At 50.0% G+C, this 19,018-nt stretch overlaps 1 protein-coding gene across 1 annotated transcript in view; it reads right to left on the bottom strand.

The window, feature by feature from the left end:
• Nucleotides 1–975: 975 nt before the first annotated feature.
• The window catches only part of GAB2 (GRB2 associated binding protein 2), a 101,802-nt gene continuing 83,759 nt past the window's right edge, over nucleotides 976–19,018 (bottom strand). The window contains exons 4-10 of the mRNA XM_075140263.1: nucleotides 17,282–17,868; nucleotides 16,142–16,236; nucleotides 15,115–15,397; nucleotides 14,004–14,094; nucleotides 12,090–12,192; nucleotides 11,112–11,237; nucleotides 976–9,313 (exon numbers count right to left, since the gene is read on the bottom strand). Of these exons, the coding sequence (XP_074996364.1) occupies nucleotides 9,170–9,313; nucleotides 11,112–11,237; nucleotides 12,090–12,192; nucleotides 14,004–14,094; nucleotides 15,115–15,397; nucleotides 16,142–16,236; nucleotides 17,282–17,868 (1,429 nt within the window). The 3' untranslated portion in view covers nucleotides 976–9,169. The remainder of the gene's footprint in view (nucleotides 9,314–11,111; nucleotides 11,238–12,089; nucleotides 12,193–14,003; nucleotides 14,095–15,114; nucleotides 15,398–16,141; nucleotides 16,237–17,281; nucleotides 17,869–19,018) is intronic.

Raw genomic sequence — 19,018 nt, 5'->3', positions numbered from 1 at the left:
CATGCTTCCTTTGATGCAGCCCAGGATACGGTTGGCCTTCTGGGCTGCGAGCGCACATTGCCGGCTCATGTCCAGCTTTTCGTCCACCAGTGCCCCCAAGTCCTTCTCGGCAGGGCTGCTCTCCATCCCTTCATCCCCCAGCCTGTACTGATACTTGGGGTTGCCCAACCCAGGTGCAGGACCTTGCACTTGGCCTTGTTGAACCTCATGAGATTCACATGGACCCACTCCTCAAGCCTATCAAGGTCCCTCTGGATGGCATCCCTTCTCTCTAGAGCATCAACGGCACCACTCAGCTTGGTGTCATCTGCAAACTTGCTGAGGGTGCACTCCATCCCACTGTCCATGTCATTGATGAAGACATTAATTAATATTGGTCCCATTACGGACCCTTGAGGGACACCACTCATTACTGATTTCCACTTGGACACTGAGCCCGTTGACTGTAACTCTTCCGATGCGGCCATCCAGCCAATTCCTTATCCATCTAACGGTCCATACATCAAATCCAATTTAGAGGTAAGAATGTTATGGGGGACTGTATCAAAGGCCTTACAGAAGTCTAGTATAGCATTAGTATAGCGTGTTACTATATATGCTATACCAATTATAGTATATACTATATTAATATTAGTGTTAGGAATAACAGTAATATTTGTATATGGTATATTGGTAAAGTATATACCATAGTAGAGGGTATGCCTATACCTATGGCATGGTATAGGTATGCCTACCCAATGGCATCCTGGCCAAAGTGTGGCCAGCAGAAGCAGGGAGGTGATCGTGCCCCTGTACTCGGCACTGGTGAGACCGCACCTCGAATCCTGTGTTCAGTTTTGGGCCCCTCACTACAAGAAGGACATGGAGGTGCTGGAGCGTGTCCAGAGGAGGGCAACGAAGCTGGGGAAGGGCCTGGAGCACAAGTCTGATGAGGAGCGGCTGAGGGAACTGGGGTTGTTTAGCCTGGAGAAGAGGAGGCTGAGGGGAGACCTCATCGCACTCTACAACTACCTGAAAGGAGGTTGTAGTGAGGTGGGTGTTGGTCTCTTCTCCCAAGTAACAAGCGATAGGACAAGAGGAAATGGCCTCAAGTTGCGCCAAGGGAGGTTTAGACTGGACATCAGGAGAAATTTCTTTACTGAAAGAGTGGTCAGGCCTTGGAACAGGCTGCCCAGGGAAGTGGTGGAGTCCCCATCCCTGGAAGTATTTAAAAGACGTGTAGATGAGGTGCTTAGGGACATGGTGTAGTGGGCATGGTGGTGTTGGGTTGACGGTTGGACACGACGATCTTAGAGGTCTTTTCCAACCTTAATGATTCTATGATTCTATGATTCTATACACGACAGCATGGCCTATAGTGTCACACATGTCCCTGGCCGAGGAGAGCCCTCAGTGGAGTCCTCAGCTCCAGTTTGGGATCCCAGATCCCGATGTGCTGCAGATGTGAGGTGATGCTATTCTTGTGTAAAAAAGGGGGTTACAAGTGCTGTGCTGTAGGGAGGTGTCTTTCCCCAGGTGTTTTTTTTTTTTTTAAAGTAGATACAAGTGTCTTGAAGGGGGGAGGTTGAACTTTTAACTCTGGGGAAAAAGATTTGTTCTTGTGCTTAGGTTTTATGGGTGATTTGGTGCCCTGAGCTGGGGCTCACAGGTGCCGAGCTGCTGATGGGCAAGGAAAGCAGCATTTGTCCTCACCCTGCATATACCAATGTGTATCCCTGGAGCAGATATATGGTATGAAATTCATGTTAGCAGCTGAAAAACACATGGTTTGGGTTCTGGTATCAGGAAAAACCCTAACTGCATCCTAGAGGCCCTCACTGCACAGATACAGGACACCTGAAGCTATAGAAGATACTTGGCGACACGCTGGGAAGATGCTCTGAAAGCTTTAAAGGTGCTGCATAATTCAACTTGATCCGGTCATTAATTCCCCCCTTTCTCTCCCCACTCTGAATCCATGCTGGGAGTCACCAGTGAGAGATGTCTTTTTATTCTCATTCTTTTATTTTCCCGCTGCTTTCCTGCTGCATATACAGTACTTAGAAATGAGATCACCTTCACGTCAGGCATGTACCATGTTTATTAACAGCAAAAAAAGTATTATCTAGGCTTCACTCAAGACCGATTTACAGGATAAATAATTGTTTCAAATTACTTAAAAAAAACCAAACAACAAAACCCCAAAGAATAAATTAATAACTTAAGTGATTAGCTGTCCACAGTGATTTGAAAACTTAATAACCATTCAAACAGTGACACCACAAGAAGACACGTACTGTACAGTTTGCCACAGATTACTCTTGTCCTTCCTTCTACAAATGGAAAAAAAAATTAAAAATACTCCTCTTTAAGAACAGTCATAGGCTTTGAAACACACAAAACATCCCTGCGAATCGGCTGCCGACGCGACGGCTTCAAAGCCGGGGCTCCGACCACCTCTCGCAGCAGGTTAAGAAACAAATGGAGACAACTACCCTAATTTGGCTGGGTCCATTCCCACGCAATGATGCCCAAAGTCAATGGAGACCCCTTGGCTTCGCCAAGGTCTGGGTTGAGTGGGACATAACTACTCTAAAGGTTTGGTCCTAACCCTATGGGATTCATCGGTGGGCTCCCCACTGAGCCCAGGGTCCTTCTCCCTTCCCCTCTCCATGACGTGGTTCAGCTGCCACGTCCAAAGGGCTCTCAAACAAACCGTGGTATTTTCAGGGTCAATGTGGCAGCAGAATGCTGAAACTGTGCAAATGGCTTTTCCCCCACCCCCTCGCTCAGGAGAAAATCCTGCCAAGATTTTTCCACCTTGGTAATTAAGGATGAAGGGTTTTTAATGAGTTTTGCAGAGTGGGATGTGCAGTGTCGTGTGTGATGCTGGGCATGACAACGGGGTAGCACCACATGCCGCCCGGCTGTTGCACGCAGACTCAAAACAGCTCTTTGCATTATTAAATGTCAATTCATTACACCTCACGGCACATCTGTGAGGTGGGGAAATAAGTACTAAAAATCTTCATTTCACAAGCCAGAGAGAAAAGGGGATACAGAAAGTTCAAATGAACCCTCTCGTCCCACCTGAAGATAAAGTGTGGTGTCACCCAAAGAACAACAATAAAAGTGATGGCTTCTTATCTCCTGGTCTTGGGGCAAATCTCTCCCCTAGAGTCAACCCACCAGCCTAAAAATGCACCCTTGTATGTTAGCAGTGGGCTGCACTGAAAATTAAGAGCCTGCTTATTGGAAGCAAGTCCATTGAGAAGCTCTTTTAGCTCAAAAGATGGAGCCATGTGGCCCGGCTCCTGCTCCAGATGTTGCTGGCCAGTGTTGAAATTTGGACACCAGGAGCCAGGACCGGCTGGCCATGGGTTGGCAGGGGGAGAGCTGTTTGGTGACAACTTGCTACATATCAACTTTTCTCAAGAGCAGCCACTGAAGTAGCAAGCTGATTAATAGTGCAACTCTAAGAGCTGCAAACAAGGAGATAAAATTGCGACCACAAGGATGAGACACCAAGGACAAGCTGATGGAGGGATGAACTGCTCCAGGCCAAGGAGAAATCATGACCAAAAGGTGCACATCTCTACCCACAAGAGCCTCATTAACAGTCACAAGATCATTGTGTACACGTGGGCAGGTTGGTGCTTTCTGGGCAGAGAAGAGAGGCATGCAGACTCACCAAGGGCCCTAAACTGGTTTATTGGCCTTTGTGATTTGATGCCAGACTGATCCCTCTGATTTTCTTGATGGCTTTTTGATGGCCATGCATGTCCTCTGGCTCAATCCCTGCCTGGGTTTGGGGTTAGGCTCTGCTCTTTGCTCTTCCCGTTACAAGTGGGGCTTCTCTATAGGCACAGCCACACTGCACCCATCTCATCCAGACAACATCCCTCCAATGGGACACACAGTGCGGCTGTCAACTTTTACATGGAATAGCAATGTCACCAGATGGGAAAACACTGACACAAAGAAAGCATGACTTGAGGAAACCATCCCCTTATTCCTCTCCCAGGCCAGGAATATCAGACAGGACCTGGGAACTATTTAAACATCTTCCTACTGAAGCCCATCACCACATATGACCTGGGCATGGCTCTACCCCTCTCAAGGACCCATGCTTAATGTGTGGCCAAAAGGAGCCAAGTCTTCCCGGTACACTCAAGGGACTGGGACTCCGGAGTGCAGGGGCTCACGTGGGGCTCCAGAGAGCCCTGGGTCGATGTCTAGCCTAACAAATTTAGAGGTTCAAGCTGTCCCCCAGTTGCTTGTACTGTGTGTCTATGTCCTGGATAACTTGGCCTGGGCCAGCCAGTCCTCTCCCAGGTGCAAGGAATGGCTCCGGTGTGGATTAGGCCACCTTGCTCAGGGGTATGGCTTTAAGGGTTGAGCTGTGCCTTGCTACTTGGCTTCATCCTGGCCCTGTTTAGGATGCTATAGGACTCTAGGTACTGCCTTTGACCTCTTCCCTCACGTGGAGGAGTCCCCGCTCAGCCCTGGCAGCACAGGGTCTCAGGGTAAATCAGGGGGGAGAGATGTCTCTAGTTCCACTCCCTGCTCCAAGCAGGGTCAGCCATGGGGTTCTGATCCTCTGGCTCAGGGCTTGAGCTAGTCTGGTGTTGAAAAACTCCAAGGATGGAGATGGCACAACCTCTTGGGACGCCCTGTGAAGCCATGGCACTGGTACCCCACGATCGGTCCAAGGGAGCCCCAGAGCAAGGTATCCTGCAGCATGGCCAGATGCCCACCACCCTTCTGGTAGGGCTTCTCCTGCCCAGCTGAGTATTGGGCACCTGGCCTGGGGCTCCCCGAAAGCCAGAGCACTAAGGCATCATGTTGTCAGGCAGGATGACTCCCTTGAGGGCGAAGCATCCTGGGTAAGTCCCAAAAGTGGTGGGAGCTCCCTTCCCACCAGTGCATGGCCTTTACTGAGCAAAACCCCTCTCCACAACCCACAAACCTTCTCTCTAGATCTGACTCGAGGCTCATGCCAAAGGAGGACGTGGTGAGGACCAAGACTCAAATCTTGCTGGCAAACTCCTGCCTTCATTCCTCCCAACCTCATGTTCCCCCATATATAACCCTTGTCAGTAGCTGGTGGCCCTGGGTTCAAATCCATCCCAGTTAGCCCCCAGTCAACCCAAACCTTAGCTACCTTTTGGTTCCGGCTCTGGATTTGGCCCTATGTGCCAGACACTCAGCTTTGCCCTGGTACAACTGCACTCATGTATTTTCTTTCTCCGACTTCAGACTAAGCCTAAGCCTGGCATCCATTTAGAGCTGGAAATGTATTTCCCACCGAACACTCAAATGTCAGTTCAGAGCAAATCAGCTCCAAGGCAGCTCACACATCTCACCAGACAGGGGAACCATGAGCAGCAGTCGCACGTGCACAGCGAGGGATACACACTTTTGGAGATTTCTGCCTTTAAAACCACCAGCTTAGTCATTTTAAAGCTTGGGGAGAGCTTTGAGCCATGGCCCTGGTACTTCATAAAACTAAATATTGAGGTCATGATGCTTGTCCCACAGCCAACCCTTCTCCATGAGCGCGCGCACACACACATGCAAGCACATCCTTTTTCTTGAAAGGGACCGTAGAGCTGAAGAGCAGGCTCTGACGTGAAGACTCAAGCCATTTTAATTGCAATTAAAATGAATCATTTGCAACGTTCTCAGCTTCCTAAAATACCTATTTCTAACAAAAGAGTCAGTCAGACTTGAGCATCCAAGTATAGAGTGGATGTGATAAACTCAATGCCTTCAGGACAAAGTTCTTGGCAGTCCATGTAATTAAACCAGCTGCTTTTCAATATGGTTTAAGACTAAATACTGCACAAACATTAATCATCAGGGACTGCTGTAATCAGCTCGGCAACCGTCAGGAATTACTATTTCCACTGCAGCCATTGATTACTTAATGGCTTTCAGGAAGCGTTTGATATAGTCATGTCTATATGGCAATGCATGGAGTCTATGGGCTGCTACTTAGTTTGTAGGGGCCATTTGCTTGGTGCTCAGCAGAAAAAAATATGGAGGAATATATCTGTTTCTGGGAAAACATAGATCTCACTGCAAAGCAGGGAGGGACCAGCAACCAGCGGTTGCAAAATAGCTACTTTTGGGCTGTCTTGGTCTCTGGTCTGGCACAAAGGGCCAGTTACTGGGGATGCTCGTGAAAGCAAATCATCAAAACAGGAGGGCTGAGCCTGGGAAAAGAGCTATCCCATGCCAGTGCCTGCCCCATGAACAAATACAGACATTTGTGGGACGTGGAGAAAAAGGACTAGTTTCTCCAGTACCATGAAAGGCTTTTCCAATCTTAATTAATGCTTTGGATTAAATGTGGGAGTGGGTACTGGATGCACCTAGTCCAGTGCAGAAGTACAGAGCACTGACTCAGCACAACGCATCCCAACCCGTTGTGTTGTCTCTCAAGCCACTGCACCATCAGAAATGACCACTGCTGCTGCCTCCTCCTCGCCGGTCCACTTTCAGGGTACTTCTGGGACTTGTTGAGCCCCCCATCTCCCAGGTGGAGAAAAAGACTCAATCCGAGCATGGTTTGTCACTTGATTTCTCCAGGTTTTTGGTCCGGTTCAAGGTTTTTTTGGCCTGGATCTGGGCTCACTTTCATCTTGAGAACAGTTGCACTGTTGAGACATACCCAAAGCAGCATAAAGGGCTATTCCCAAAATTGCTGCTGCAATCCACCCCAGATTTAGTTTTAGTGTGATAGGAGGAGAACAGCACAATTTTGGCATGGAAATACATCCAGCGTGCACCATAAGCCTTCTCCCCCAACCTCATCTTCCTTTGTGTCCGCCTTAGCAGTTTAGAGGATGAAATAGGAAAAAATCAGCTTCCCGCTTGAGTCACATTTGCTTTTCGGTGGGGATGGGGAGCTCGCTCCCAGCCGGGTGAATGCACACGTCAGTGGGCTCTGGATCAGGCCCAATGTTTAGTCTCCCCTGAGATGCAGTGATGAAAGGGGCTATAGAAATACGAAGCACTGTACTCTGATCTTAATTTCATTATCTCACCATGCAAGCATGCAAGCCCCCAATGAGAGGCAAAGGCCCTTGCAGGCTGTAAGACACTCCCCGACCTTCAGAAAGCATCTGGCTGTGCTCAATCTTCCCCTTTGGGTCTTTTTCTTTTTTCTCCTAGATCATTATTATTTTTACCATGAGCATTAGGATTTTTGCTTCATTATTCCTGTAAAAGGCCAACACTTTAACATCTTAAAAGGTTTGTCAGAGCTTTTTCATTAATATCCTTCCCCTTGATGGCACACAAGAAGAAAATATAAGCTGGTGTTGGAAGTTCAAGACTTATTTTACCAGCATGCAGCCCTTAAGGGACTGGTATCCTATCCCTGTGTGGGTGACATCTGGCCCTTTCCAAACTCAGGCCAAGCTTAAACAAACGTGTTAATGCTTAAGCATCAATAATAAATACAACTTGGTGGTGTTGGTGGAATGTAGAGCCCGTGGCATTGGGAGGGGTTCAGCTTGCAGAAAGAATAGCTCCAGTTATTTAATAAATATTATTACCTAATCTTTCTAACGTCTCCTTCGTTTGGCTCTGGGTTTGCAGTCAGCCTGTTTATCCGTGTCAGCGCTCGCTGTCTGGCAATCAGGCTGCTCCATGGCAATCATTAGTCCTTCCTGTTTTCATGAGATCATGAATTATTATCTCTGCAATAAACTGTCTCTTCCTTCTCGGCTCTCTGCGCCTGGCAGCTGCCTGGGGAGCAATCCCAAAGCCTCAATGTGTCAAGGATGCTGGCAAGAGGCAACAGCATCCATAATTAGAGCCTAGGGTCGTTAACGTCAACAAGCCCCATTTCTGTGTTGAAGAAACATTGCTGAAGATGGGGAGAAAATATCTAGCCCAGCCCTTTGCACGCACCACAAACCAACCATAATGCTACATTAAAGCTAATACTGAAACACCTTGCCCTGACTCTCCTGACCAGCCTCTTCCCAAACCTAAGGCCTCACCATCAACCAACATTTCAATTACTCTACTCCTTTCTTCCAAGATACACCCTACCGGACCTCCTCACCCAAGACGAACCTCTGCAGTACAGCATCTGCCTTCTCCCGGTCCTCGCAACAGCCTCCCACTCCCTCCTTGTCACGCATCCTCGCGCCAGTCAGATATGCAGGGTCTCTAGAGCCTCCCTGCGCTCCTCATACTCAACCACAGAGCTTCTCATGATGGCCACGGATGTAGGACTCTCACTCTACGGGCTTCTTTCGGTGCCACAAAGGACAGATTTTGGTTCTCAGGGCCAGATTCACAGGCAATTGGTTTCAGATAGGTAATGGGTCAGGGCTTAAATTCTGCCATCCAAAGCCAATCTTTCCAGCCCATTGACTTTGAGAGATGCTGGAGAGCATCAACAGCAGAAGACACCCCAATAAACTTGGCTGCTTTATGCATGCATGCATGCGTGTGAGTATGTGCTGACATATACGTGTGTGTATGATGGGGCAAGTCGTGGACTTGTAAGTCAGCTCAGTGGGACAGTCTGGATGCTCTTCAAGCTCCTAAAAGTTAACAGCCACAACCAAAAACATGGGGGCTGTCCTGCTGGGAGGAGAATAGCCCTCAGAGGTTTTGAACATATTATTTACAAGAGATGGGACAACAAAAGTGATTTCAAAAGGAATGGTCCTTGCTCAGTTTTGGGATTGGGAGGAGGCAGAGAAGAGGGCAATCATAAGGAGTGGGGAATCAGAGTTGGGGGATGATCCTATGAGAGATGCTGCAAACCTGCATGGCACCGTTTGGGGGTACGGTACAGAAGAAGACGGGGAGAGATGATGCAGTGTTAGCACATACAAGGTGGCTTTAATAGCTGTAAGCAAAAGATGTGTAAGGTGAAAGCTGGTATTGCTAAGTTGAAGTTCCTGGATAGTGCATCCAGCAGCTAAAGCACAAACCTAGCCACCGAACAGAATTGGTCTTTATCACTGGCAAACAGTATCCGCCAAGTCTTCCCCTGAAATTAAGTTTCTTTTTGTCTTGAAAGAAAAAAAAAAAACGAAGACCCCCTCCCCTCCGCAGACAAGTCTTAGAAATCCAGCCCGAGCGGAGCTGGCAGCCCAGCGGGGCCCCAGCTGGAGAAAACCGCCGAGACATTTGCCTGTTTCGCTGCCTGCCCCAGGCGCTACTGCTTCGTGCTCTTGGCGGGCTCCGAGGACTGCCGCACATCAGTCCACTCCTGCATGGTGCTCTGCAGCGCCTGCGTCTTCTCCTTGTCCACTTGCACGTAATCAACCTTCTCGTCCGAGGCGACCGATGAGGTGGAGGGCTGCGGGGAGGAGAAACACGGCCACCGCCTGGTCACTCATCAGCTCCCTGATCTTCCCTCTCATTCCTTCCCGCAGCAGCACCGTGGGTGCTGCAAGTCCACCGGCACGTCCCCTGCTTTCTTGGAGACTCCATAGCTCATCACCCTCCCTCTAACCTCCCGAAGGGTCTTGGATGAAAGATTTCAGTCTGCTCTGCATCTTGCTTGCATGAGACTGCAGTGCAATGGGAGGGCAGAAACAGCACCTGAGTCTCTACCTTCCCACCAACTCTGGGACATGAATGTTTGGTTGCAATCGTGGTATCTAACTGCTGATATTGCAAATTCAGCGTTGCATCTTGCTCATTTTCTTGTAAAGAACTCAAGCACCCTTCTAGATACACATAACAATCCCAGCTCCATCCCTCTTAGCTGTGCTGACTCTACACACCTATAGCAATAGTTTATTTTCATCCCCAAAACAACAGATATGTTTGCAGGTTCACCCAGGAGACCTGCTGAAGAAGAAGGAGATACTTTTTTCCACAGTTTCTTGAGTCCTGGAACTTTGTCTGCCTCTACAAGAGTTTCAGAGGACACCCCAGCTGCTTGCAACTGGAGCTGGATGACAATTTTTTTTTATGGTCTAAAATCACCTTTTCAGGTTGGGATATAATTTAAATTGGTAATACTGGCAGAAATATTGCTGGGCAGAAAGAAACAATCAAGGGACAACTGTCAAATAATAAAAAGACCTAACTGGTGGGATGCTTTGTCTAGGAAACAAGGCGGTGTTTGAGAAAGTCAAGGCCAACTCACAGGTGGTTCCCACAAAGCTTTATACAATGCCTTGTCCTTCACCATCCCCTCGCCCAGACGCTGCTTTGCTTGAGCCAGTCTCTCCTTCCCCCTCCCAGTTTGCTCAGGGTGGCACCCAGCAGGACCTGCCTTTGGTCCCTCTCCAGCCCACTCTGTCAACCCTGGGTGTCCTCTTCATCTTGGTATGTGGCCTCGCTGGGGAGGTTGTGAAATCTCCATCATATGAGACTTTTAAGCCTCATCTGTCATATCAGGAGGGATGGTTTCCTTTGGATGTGGGGATGCCCTGAGGTCCTCCCTTGCCCTATTTTCCTATGATTCACTTTAAGATGGTGTTTGTTTCCCCCATCTATGAACCTGGAGAAAAGACACCAACATCTGGATCTTTAGGAGCTTCCCCTTCCACATTTCTACATGACACTTGGCGGAGGCATCCCATTCTCGACCCATCTTCTCACAACAGCTGTTTCTCACTGGGCAATGGCTTCACCAGCTCAACATAACCCAGCTTTTAAACATCAGCTTCACTTTTTGAAAGTAGTTCGTACTTTTCCTGCCCAAATGGCACCCTTTAAAAGCACCTGACTGGCCCAGCATTTTCCGAATGAGCTCCTGAAAATACCTCAAGTGGAAAACCCAAGTCTGGTTTTGAGGACCTGTTGTTCTGAAGGAGGAAAAAACATTTTCTGATACTTCTTGGGATACCTCCTGACAGCTTTGGAATATACAATCTCCAGCTGAATTTCTGGTCTCATCAGCACCTTGAACCCCTGCACATGCTTCTGGTGACACTTCCAGCAAGGCTGCAGACATGCAACAGAGACTGAGTCTGACCTAGAATAAATATAGCAGCGGATCTGCAGGAAAAATCACTCCTCTGAGGTTACTGGGCCACTTACCAACCCTGCCCAGGGCTTTGGACCATGCTGTTGCCAATGTGCATAAAAAATCCTTAAAAAATGCATCACTTTTAATCAGAAATTTATAAAATCCCCCGTACCTTTCTGTGTGGCCCCGGTGAGCTTGGCTGGAAGTCCAGGGCCAGATAATCCACACTCCCTGAACTCTTTTTAGGCGCTGGGCTGTTGGTGCCACTAGGAACAGGAGAAGCAGAAATGGGGTTTTGCTAATGCAGGGAAGAGACAGGAGAGATAACGAGGATTAAAATGAGAAGAAGGGAAAAAAAAAAAGGAATTAATACAAATTTGGCGACAAAATGCCTCAGTGGCACTTTTAAAAGAGGTCCCAGCCTGGATATGCGCTCACCTGCCTCTCTGGGACCAGGGTGTGCAGAACTGCTGGGGGACTATATATATTGTATATTGTGCTAACAAATTGATTTTATGTATTGGAGCAGTTCTGCTGCCTTTGTGCTGATTTTATTCACACGCCTGACATCAGACCTGGGCTTCAGCATTTCCCAGGAACCACACCTCAGTGAGGCTGGATCACCTCTGGGATCGTCACTAATCACAACCACGCTACACAGAGCACAGACTTCCTCTACTCCCTTCGTTACACAGCCTCAAAAATATGCTTCAAGTCAGCAGCTTTGCAAAGAGAGACAAAATCCCCTCCCTGTAAGCAGTGCCACTCCCTGCTGCTGCTCCGATAGCCCCTGCCCTCCACACAAACATGATGACAGCAGCTATTAGCAGAAAAAAAACCCTGAAAAAAATCAACTTATATTAGGAAAATAGACTGCGACAGTCCATAGATGTTTTTATCCCCTCTTAATTCCTGGCAAAGTAGGTGATATATGTTCTTGCTCTCATATACAGTTAAAACCCCAACAGGACATATCATTTTAGGAATGAAAGCCACTGTTTCATGCATGTAGGGATGTACGTAAGATGTACACCACGTTCATCACGGTGCTGTCTGAGCACTTCCATGTCATGAGCTAGGAATGTGTTTGCAGAGCTGGGGAACGTATACGTCCTGCCAGGTCCATATATCTTAGCTGTGGGGCCCTTACCATCGCCACGTAGTTCTCCTCGCTGTCTCCCGAGTCAGTGCTGGTGATGCTCTGGGAGGAGACAGGGCGACAGTATTGCAGAGAGCCGGCATTGAAGGTCTGGCTGTAAGGACAAGGGTCAATGCGTTAATGATGGCTGCAGGTGCTGCTTGTCCATTGCCAAGGAGGGATGGGAGAGGGCAGCACCTGATGCCTCCAAACATCACCATGCTCAGATCTGGGGACTGGGCATGAAAAAGAGCTGGTGGCATTGAGGTTCTCCTAACCTGACCTTCCCACAGGTTAGAGAATCACTGGGTTTGGTCTTCTCGTTTTTTTCTTTCTAGGCCTTTTCCGTAACACCTTGCTTGGTGTTATGTACCCATAACTCTCCTGCTATCAGCTCCATGAATCAGGCCCCATGAACTCTTTTATCTCCCAGGAAATATTTAATTGTGGAGAATGCAGGGCCAGCCTCAGTGGAGCTTCTCACCACCAGTCTCACCGCAGCTCCAGGATTTGTTTACCGTGCAGGGCCCTATCCGACTTTTTTGCTGGAAAACAAAACCTCCGAGGCATCATCTTGCTTTCAATTGGCCAAATCTAATTATACAGAATAACATAATGCAATCAGCATCTGGTATTAAAGCTCGTGTCTTAAAAAGCTATTTGTTGTCTTGCAGTGAAGGCAGGGTCATATGATTAGCTGATAAGGGAAAAATCCATTAGCTTCTCCGGGGTCGGACGTCTTGTCAATCAAACCCCGCTCGCTGTTTCCTGATGCAGTGATTTCAGCACACAGGGCTCATGCCCTGCAGTCAGTCTCCACACAATCCAATTTATTAGAGGAGTCACAGCAGCCAAGCTTCGCTTCTGCCTTTCATTCGACAACATCAGACCACGAATTAGCAGCAGAACTGGAATTGTGTGAATCCTGTTATTTTTGGCCGGCAGACTTTGCTCTGAAGTGCTTTGGTTTCATTTTGCAGACTTCCTTCAGGCTAAGCTTTGCTTTCAAGGCAATCAAAACACAGCTCGGTCAGACCCTGTGAGTGTCACCCTGCGTTCCGAGACTACAGCGGGGTTTTTTGGGGGAGAGCTGAATGTGAAATCATGCCCCACGCCCCCCCTGTGGCCACGTCGGGGTGGCTCAGCTGGGTCACGAGTGACAGTGGACCACAGGTCCTGTGTCAGAGCCGCAGCTCGCTGGGTGGTGTCAGATCCCAGAAATAGGAAATGTCTTCAAGGGATCTTAATTAGCTGCTCGGCCACACGCTGGGCTTTCATGTGAAATCCTGACCTAAACGAATTTATCGTCCTGCCATCAGCTGTGATGTGGGGAATACGACTCTGGCTCTTACAACACTTGACTAAACTCATGAGGGGTCCAAGAGAGGAGCCCCTCTGCTTCAACAGTATCTGACTCAGGTCCTAAGTCTGGCCACGATGTGACCAGGGAAACCCTTGAGCCCCAAATCGCCATGGTGTGGCAGGATGTTTTAGGAAAGAATTACTCCATAAATGCCCCTCTTCCCAGATAGCTCCTGCTGGTCCCTGATGGGGGTAGGGTGTTGGGCAAGGTGGACTTTCATCCCACTGCAGATGTTTGCATGGCATGACCCAGCTCTGCAGCTCCTGTTTCTAAAATTGACAAAGAACACGATGAGGGCTGAAGGGATTATCCAGCTTTTGGGGAAATTTGACTCTGCATCCAAAAAGACATGGATGGGCCAGAAGAAACCTCAACAAAAAGAGATGGTGGGCCAGAAGAAACCTCTGCAGCGAGCGGAGGCAGAAGGACAGCCGACATCCCCCTTACACTCAGCCAGAGATGTTTAATCCATGGCAGAAGTGACAGCGTGGACACCAGCGAGAGGAAGACCAGAGATCTGCTGTCAGAGCAAAACAAGAATTCATACCCCAACCGTTACTCACGTTGGCCTGGACCAGGATTTCGTGACTGGCGATTTGAAGGGCAGCTCATCAATGACAGTGTTGTTCCTCAGGTCCAGTGGCGATGGCTTTGCTGGGGAGGGGAAAAGCCTTTATTCAGAGGCAGCACGTTCCTACAATTCAGCGTCCACGACTGGCATGAGAGGGTCCCCAACAATTTGCTGTTTGCTTCCCGTTCTGCTAATCAGCCCCGCAGCCCTCCTTGCTGATGACAAATACCCCCAACCAAAATCCCTGCACTCATTTATGCCAGGACTGGGGGCAAAACAGTGAATTTCCCCTCTGACCTACAGCCCCAGACTGGATGGGTGGCCCCAAAAGGGCAATGTGCCTCCCAGGGAATGGAGATCTGCTAAAAATGCCCAAACCCAGGGTATAACAAACCCATTCATTAGGGAGCTGGGATAACCCATTAGATGGGGCAAGACCAGGCTCTGACAGCCCTGAGCTGCCTCTGGCCAGAGCCCAGGCAGCTCTGTTCTCCCACAGAGAATGGGAAAGGACATCTGCAGGGTAACATGAAAGCGCTTCTCATCACGGGTGGTTCATTAGGTGGAAGAGGAGACCGCTGTGCTCCAGCCCCAGCTCTCGCCTAGCACGTTGATGGGGTTAGGTGCTGACACCCTAATGATGGGAGCCCTCCTCCTCAGCATCTCCTTGGTGACCTGTCAGGTGGTCTGGGGAGGGATTTGGAGGATGTAGGCAAAGCCCTAAGGGAAGAGCTGTCTAGATCCAGCCAGTAGGAAACAGTAGGAGAAATTTGGGTCACCTGGATACAACACAGAGATTTTGGAGTGGAGCGTAGGGAGGGGTGAAGGCAAAGGGGGTGAGATCCTGCCTGTGACATGTATCTCCTGTAAAGGCCAGGAATTTGAGACAGGCTGTTCAAGCACCACGAAACCTGCATTTGCACCATAATCCTCCTAAAAGAGGAAGGGGATGGGGAAGATCTGAAGGTCTGATGCGCTGGCGGTGGCAAAGCACATCCCACATAGGACTCCATTGAGTGCGCACAAGATGACAGATGTAGTCCAAAGTATTAAAAGAATAGAAGGGTTCCTGGAAAGATTTGCCCACAAACCACCATTCTTACCTTTCCGGTCGGGTTTGAGGTTGCGGTTGACTGGTGGGGGCTGGATTTCACTCAACCGTCTATGGCACTGTGCCATGGCTCCTCCTTTATGCACAGGGAGGGTGGCTGAGGACAAGCCCACCAGGTCAAAGTGATGCGGCCCAGGGCTCATGGGGATGTAGAGATTTTGGGCATTGTCGTTGGCTTTCTCAGTGTGGATCAGGGGCGAGGAACCGGGATTCATGGGGACGTAGTTGTCCTCAGAGTCGGTGCTGTGGGAGCGTGCCACTGCTGCCTTGGCTTGCTGGGGGACAAGCGGGAGGACGTGCTGTGAGCATCAGACACTGCTCAACCTCATCCCACCATAAACCCCTTCATCTCATCATCACCGAACACACACCTGAGGTGGGACCAGCTCTAAAATCTTAGCACAGAGGGAAGGGATGGTCTGTCCCCTCCTTGGCCATCAGTTTGCACTGAGAGGGTCTACCTCCACTGTTTCCAAGACATTGCAACATCCTGAGTTCAGGGAAAGGTCTTAATTGCCCAGACTGGAGCTTCTTCTCATGATCAGAGTGAGCTGCAGAAGCAGGCTTAACCTGGAAAGTAATTTTTCCCTGGGCTCTGGCCATGACTAAAATGCAATGTGAAAGGCTGCTTTAATGCCATTTCCAGCTCAGGAAATCTTAGAAAGTGCACAAAAGAGGCTGTTCTGGCAACATGTCAAAATTAATCTCAGCAGCATCCCAGGCTTTGGAGAAGCCAAACTCCTGGGCGCTTTTTTTTTGGGTCAAAGCTCCAGGCAGACACACTCTGTGGAAGCACCCAAGCAAAGCTCTGCATGCGGTGCTGGGCTAGGTGGTTGTCCCTCTATCTCTACCCTGCAGGCCACCATGGTTTTAACAGAAATCAGGAATAAAACCCTTCCTTTCTTGACTTAGCTCTGCAGGACTGGGCTGTGAGGTCCCACCCAGAACTGACTTGTCTTTGAATCTATAAGGTGCAAACAGTGCCTATAGCACTGTGGCCAACACCAAGGCCAACTCACCAGGTAGGAGTTGTACCCATCGTTCATCGACTCGACTGACTGCACAGCGCTGCCGCCTCCATGCTGGGGGTATTCGTACGTCTCGCAAGAAGAAGCTGCAACACAACCACAAATGCACAACGTGCCCCAGTGCAACTGCTAATGAAAGGGGCCCCTGAAAACAAAATCCAGGTACTGGGAGGGTGGTATCTGTTCTTGATGATTGAGATGCTGGTGGGAAGACGTGGTTTTTAGCCCACCGCAGACTCCCTGTTATGCTCCCTCCCAATTAGCATCTCTCTGATGCGTCAACGCAACAGCACGTGCTGCATGGACCTAACCTGGTTCTGTCAAAGTGCTGCAAAATCCCAGGGGTGAAGACACCAGATAAGGTAGATCATGGTGACAAAACTGGGTTAAGGGAGAGCTCTGTTACAGCTCGCTCGGCAGATGTAAGGGCTGGCAGCCTCTGGTAAGGGGAGGATGAGGTGAGGATGGGGTGCTAAGCTTTTAGACTGGTCTATCTACTGCTGAGTATGGGTCTGATCTCAGCCTAAATGTTGGTATTTAGGTAGGAAGACATGGAAGAGGCATTTCAGGGAGCTGTGTGTATCATTTACAGTATGTTTTCTCTCCGACCACCTCTTCTAAGTTACTTTGCAACTATCTCATCGTAGGCATGAGGTTTGGAAAGGGCAAGCTCATCCACGGCCCATTCATGGCCAACGGGAAGGGCGTCTCTCTTGCACTGGGCGTGTCAGGTCTTGGAGATGTGCAAAATTATGTCCCTCTCTAGTGAGCAAAACCAAGGTAGCTCCAGTGCATTCTGATAAGCCTGGTTATGAACTGAACTAAAAGCAAGCTAAAAATGGCCAAAATCACCAAAATCTGGTGAAGGGCTGCGCGGGCAAGCAGGTTTGGGATTTTGGTTCAAGGCACAAAACAGCCAAGAGCCAGTTGAGCAGCTTGGGTGCGCAGGGCCCTGGGGATGCCTCTCCATGCTCATTGCATACAAATCCTCACCAGGGAGACCTTCTTTGTGTTCGACCTCCTGGCTGATGCCAACAGCCACCCCAGCCCCGCTGCAACTCAATGGGACCACCCCATCCAAGGCTGCTAGTCGGGACAAAGCCACCCCCTGTTCCCCACCCCCAAATTTACCTCGGTGTAGCCTGCTGTTCTCCACTGCCGGCAGCGTGTTTCTCCGGGGAATGGTGGCTGCCATGGGGGCCAGCCCTAAGCTTTCGCCGGGCTGGGGCCGCTGGGGCGGGCTGCCCCACCGTGGCTCCGTCTGCCCAGGTTTTGGGGGCCGCGGGGGTGGCGCAGCGGGTGAGTCGCTGGCAGCCACGGCCAGAGCATTGTGGTTCTTGTCCAGTGTAAATGTCCTGGGGATCTGGTAGATGGACAGCGGGGTGGCAGGGATGTCGTAGGAGTCCGTGGAAAGCTCCCCAAACTCCTTGCATAGGGTGTTGTTGGGAGTCTTGTAGGTGTAGACCTCCTCATTATCCGTTTCGGAGCTGGTGAGGCTCGACTTGGGGTGGGTGTAGGAACCGAAGGCGCGTGGGAGGTCGTATGCACTGTCCCTGAACTCCGAGTTGTGCCGGCTGGGTTTCGGCAGGCTGTAAAAGCCGTGGAGCTGCCCGCCAACCCCGTTCACGCAGTGCCCGTTCCCCTGCGAGAGCTTCTGGACCGCCGTGTCGCTCCGCATGAAGAAGGCAGACCTCGAGGCTTGGGAGAAGCTGGCGCTCCTGCGGAGGAAGGGGAGAAAGGGGCTGGGATGGAAGGAGAGCCAGTCCTGGGATGCACTGAGCTCTGCTCCCCCCCCGTTTGTCACCTTCCCGACCCGCACTGCCCAACCCCAGGGCAATGGGAACATCTCAGACCCCTCCAAATGTGCCCACAACCCATTTTGTCCTGAAAACACCTTCAAAATGACCCCGTCACAGGTGGGAGCGCCAAGCTCCACGGTGGGGCTATGAGCCTTTTATTCAGACATAAATTGCTTCAAATGGGCAATTTTCGCATCAGCTGACAGCGACCCAAGACACGGCTGCAAAAAGCCACCCCATCAGCATGGCCATCACGCATCGGCCGCCCGTCCACAGTGCAGGAGGGAGGCTTGCTCTCACCTCTGCCTTGCAAACGTGTTTGAGAGGGACTGGAAAAATTCCTGACGGGGATTATTTCAGAGCCTCCAGCCATGCTGCCACCCCTCCCTCTTGCAGGGCAAGTCTCGGGCAGGCGAGGACACTGCCCAGCTGGGATTTGGGATTTGCAGCCCCGATCCCAGCTGCAGGTAGGTAGGAATAAACCTCAGGGCTGAATTCAGATTTATAAAAGCCCTTGAGTCCCCCAGGGTGAGTGGGGCAACATGGTCATTAGGTCCGTGCCTTGCTAATGATTCCTTGATTTGTATTGTGGTCATGCCCGGGGACACCACTCAGGGCAGAGGGCGAGCACTGGGGAGACCTCGGTCCTCTAATGACTGCTCGTTAGCCACCGCTCCTCCACCAATTCCCTCCGAGGTGTTTCATCTCCTGTTTTATCCCTCCTGCTGCTTCCTCTTTCAAAGCTCCAACATTGCAGAAGATGATGAGCCCCATGGGCTTGTCTTTCTGCACCCCTAACCCCAGCAGATGACATTTTCTCAAGTCAGGGAATGCTTGAATTGGCCACTTGGACTTTTCTCTCGCCCTCCTTAACCCCCATCCCACAAGACTTGGGGAAATGCGAGCATCACTGTGGAAGCGCTGGGACATGAGGGCGAGACACGGCAGAGACAAACATGGGTGATGATGATGCCTTCCTCCAAGTCATCTGAGCAGCGTGGAAGAAGAAAATACAGCAAAGCTCCAAAAAAGGGTTACCCTGCCATGAAGAACCAATGCATACACACCA

The sequence above is a fragment of the Calonectris borealis genome, chromosome 1, assembly GCF_964195595.1.
Source record: "Calonectris borealis chromosome 1, bCalBor7.hap1.2, whole genome shotgun sequence".
NCBI lineage: Eukaryota > Metazoa > Chordata > Aves > Procellariiformes > Procellariidae > Calonectris > Calonectris borealis.
This window is presented reverse-complemented; position numbering and strand designations above follow the sequence as displayed.